This window comes from Silene latifolia, chromosome 8, assembly GCF_048544455.1.
Source record: "Silene latifolia isolate original U9 population chromosome 8, ASM4854445v1, whole genome shotgun sequence".
Classification (NCBI taxonomy): domain Eukaryota; kingdom Viridiplantae; phylum Streptophyta; class Magnoliopsida; order Caryophyllales; family Caryophyllaceae; genus Silene; species Silene latifolia.
Window position 1 is genome coordinate 96,936,915 of NC_133533.1, and position 3,400 is coordinate 96,940,314.

Sequence of the window (3,400 nt, forward strand, 5' to 3'; positions counted from 1 at the left end):
TAGGAGCAAAAAAGTGCGGATCTAATAGTATTCTTGTTACGGAAGCTCTCGCTTTAAAAGAAGGTGTTTTAGCCGCTAAACACTTAGGAATCTCAAAGTTAATTGTGGAGGGTGATAATTTATGTGTTATTAACTCACTTCGTAGTACTTGACAAATTCCTTGAGAAATTTCTAGTATTATCAAGGATGTGAAATTAGACCTTCATTTGTTTGATGAAGTGCTAATTAAACATTGCTTTCGTGAAGCCAACAAGGATTTCTATTGGACATTCATGTTCAACTCTTTCGAGGTGGTTTAAAAGCCGGTGGCTTCAACTTACCCCACTCATTCGAAAGGATGAGATAAGTTGGTTCTACCTTAGAGGATCAACCTAGTTTTCTTACCTCATCAAAAAAAAAAAAATTACTAAATTGCTAAAACCCGACAATATGAGTTAAATAATCCCACCTAGGTGGGGTCAAATACATACTCCCTCCTAGTCTCTATTTTCTTCCCTTTGTTTGTGGGCACGGGTATTAAGACGAGAAATAAAATAAGAGTAAAAAAGTTGGGTGGGATTTGGTGATAGGAGAGATGTATGAATAATTAGGAGTTAAATAAGGAATTGTGGGGCCAAAATATTAAAGAAAGTAATAAAATATGGGTAAAAGAGTTGAGTGGGGTTTGATGATAGGAAAGATGTATGAATAAAATAAGAGTAAAAACTTTCAAAATAAGAAAGGGGAAGAAAACCTGAATAATCCGTTTAAGGAAATAGGGAAGAAAATAGTGAATATGAGGGAGTATAATATACCAAGTTGATTTCCAAGTCCAAGCTCACTAAAAAAACTTATTCCTGGACTTTATTCGTTTTCTAAGGTGTACCCGTTTTTCACAAAAACTTTGACCGGTAATAATTCTCTGTTACGAGTTCAAAAAACGGTAATTTTTTTTTCAAACCAATTATCTCGTCAAGACCTTGAATTTGAAATAAAAATTCACCACTTTTTGAACTCGTAACCGATAGTTATGGTTGGTCAAAGCTTTTTAACGAGTAAACTTTGACCGTCCATAATTTCCGACAACGAGTTGAGACGTCGGTGAATTCTTTTTCAAACTAGAGACCTCTTAAAGACAGTCAATTTGAAAAAAAAGTTATCGTATTTTGAACTTATAGCCAAGAGTTATTGACGGTCAAAACTTTTTTTTGCAAGAAAAGAGGGTTACATCTTATAAAATGAAAAAGTTAAGGGAACACATCCCAAAAAAGAGGATGAAAAAGCGAAAATTAGCATTACTCATTGGTGTGGTTCGTTATCAATAAATAGAATTACTCTTGGGTTGTTTATGTTAAAGGCGAAAATTAGCATTACTCCGTAGCTTTTATGGGTTGTTTATGTTAACACAAATTCTTGTTTGTGACGGTACATATCCGTCATTCTTGACTGATGGATACCCTTTCACCTCATAAAGTACCCATTTTTTCTCTCTTTGCAACACTATTCATGTGCTCCCCTTTCACCACTAACCCATTTTGTTACCATTTTAACTCACAAAATATCCGCCACAAATGATAACCCGTCACAAGGGACACCAATTGTTATGTTAAAGGGGATTTTCGGATTATTGGTATCTGCCTTTTGGTTTCGGTAGGCCATGAACTTTTCTACTTCTATTAAACAATTAGCTAATTTGTCGTGATGTATTGTGCAATATATATAGATCCTCTTATCAATCTTGACTTTGCTGCTTATTGCCATTCTTTATTACTTAGCTTATGATTTGTTTAGATCTGTACAGCGTGTATGGCTAATGACCTAATTAAAATTGGTTAAGGCATATGGTTATTCCAGCTACTGTTCATCTGTTTTGGGTGATTTCGACGTTTTGTTTATTTTCACTCCATATTGTTTAGTATTGTGCTATTGCGAGTGATAATACTCTTGTAATTGTTTATAATCATATGTATAGAGAGTTAGACCAATAAAGTTTTCTGGTCGTATATTTTTTCTATATACATTAAGTTGAGTATAAAGATTAAAGTTTAATGTCGAGTGATTCAAAATTTTATTGATTAGAAAGTAGCCACAACATCTCTAATTAATTGAAATTTTATTTTGGAATCACATGTGGAAACTAGACATTATTTGTGATTAGTCGTATGTAATATAATAAGACTTACCCACAGGAATCTTGTTGTATGTATTTGTATGACTAATTAGGATGATATATTGAATCTTATTTCTTAATCTACCCACATGAGTTAAGAGATGTAATGGTTTGATAGTATTGTCATAAAGTTAAAAATTTATATGTATCTAATTGAGTAGAGCTTTAGCCCACAGGCACGTTTTATGTCACTAGATTTCATATTTGAGCATGATTTACATTGGTAAAACATGATAAATTTTAAGTCTCAATTTTTTGTAATAAGCATGTTATTTATTATATTTGCAGCAATTTTACCTGGGAGTTCTACTGATGTTAAATTTGACATTCCTGAATTGAATGGTGATAACTATAAGGTCTGGAAAGATAGAATGCTACTGCAGTTGGGATGGTTAGATATTGATTATGCTATTCGGAAAGACGAACCATCTAAAGTAACTAAAGAGAGCACTAAAGAAGCAATTGATCTTTATGAAAAGTGGAAGAAATCTAATCGTCTCTCCATTATGTTCATAAAGACCAGAATGTGTGCTAGTATTCGTGGTTCTGTCGATCAGCATACTAAAGTTAAAGATCTGATTAAGGCCATCGATGAGCAGTTTGCAACTTCTGATAAAGCTCTTGCTAGTACCTTAATAATGCAGTTTTCATCTTTGAGGCTCACCGAGACTAAAGGTGTGCGTGATTATATCATGCGCATGAGGGATATTGCAGCTCAACTTAAGACCTTTGGAAGTTACCATGTCTGACTCTTTCCTTGTGCACTTCATTTTATGCACTCTTCCTCCAAAATATGCTCCTTTTAAGATCTCTTACAACACACATAAGGATAAATGGTCAATTAATGAACTTATGGCCATGTGTGTTCAAGAGGAGGGCAAATTGTTAATGGAGGAAGGTGAAAAGGTGAACCTTACTGTTGCTTCTTCTTCAAAGAGGCAAAAGGATCACACTAAAGATAAGGGAAAGGGAATGATTTCAGCTGAGCCAGCCATTAAGAAAGAGTCTACGTGTTTCTTCTGTAAAAAGAAGGGACACATGAAGATAGACTGCATTAAGTTGAAGGCTTGGCTAAAGAAGAAAGGTAATTTTCATGCGTTTGTTTGTTATGAATCTAATATGGTTAATGTTAATCATAATACATGGTGGATTGATTCTGAAACTACAATCTATGTTTCGAATACCTTGCAGGGTATGACAAACCTAAGGAAACCAGTGGGCAGTGAACTTTCAATCTATTCAGGAAACCAG

General features: G+C 34.1%; 1 protein-coding gene across 1 annotated transcript; it reads left to right on the plus strand.

The window, feature by feature from the left end:
• The first annotated feature begins 2,415 nt into the window (after positions 1-2,415).
• Positions 2,416-2,898, plus strand: LOC141595558 (uncharacterized). The gene has a single exon (XM_074415524.1). The coding sequence runs from the start codon at positions 2,416-2,418 to the stop codon at positions 2,896-2,898; it is 483 nt and encodes a 160-aa protein (XP_074271625.1).
• Positions 2,899-3,400: the final 502 nt, after the last annotated feature.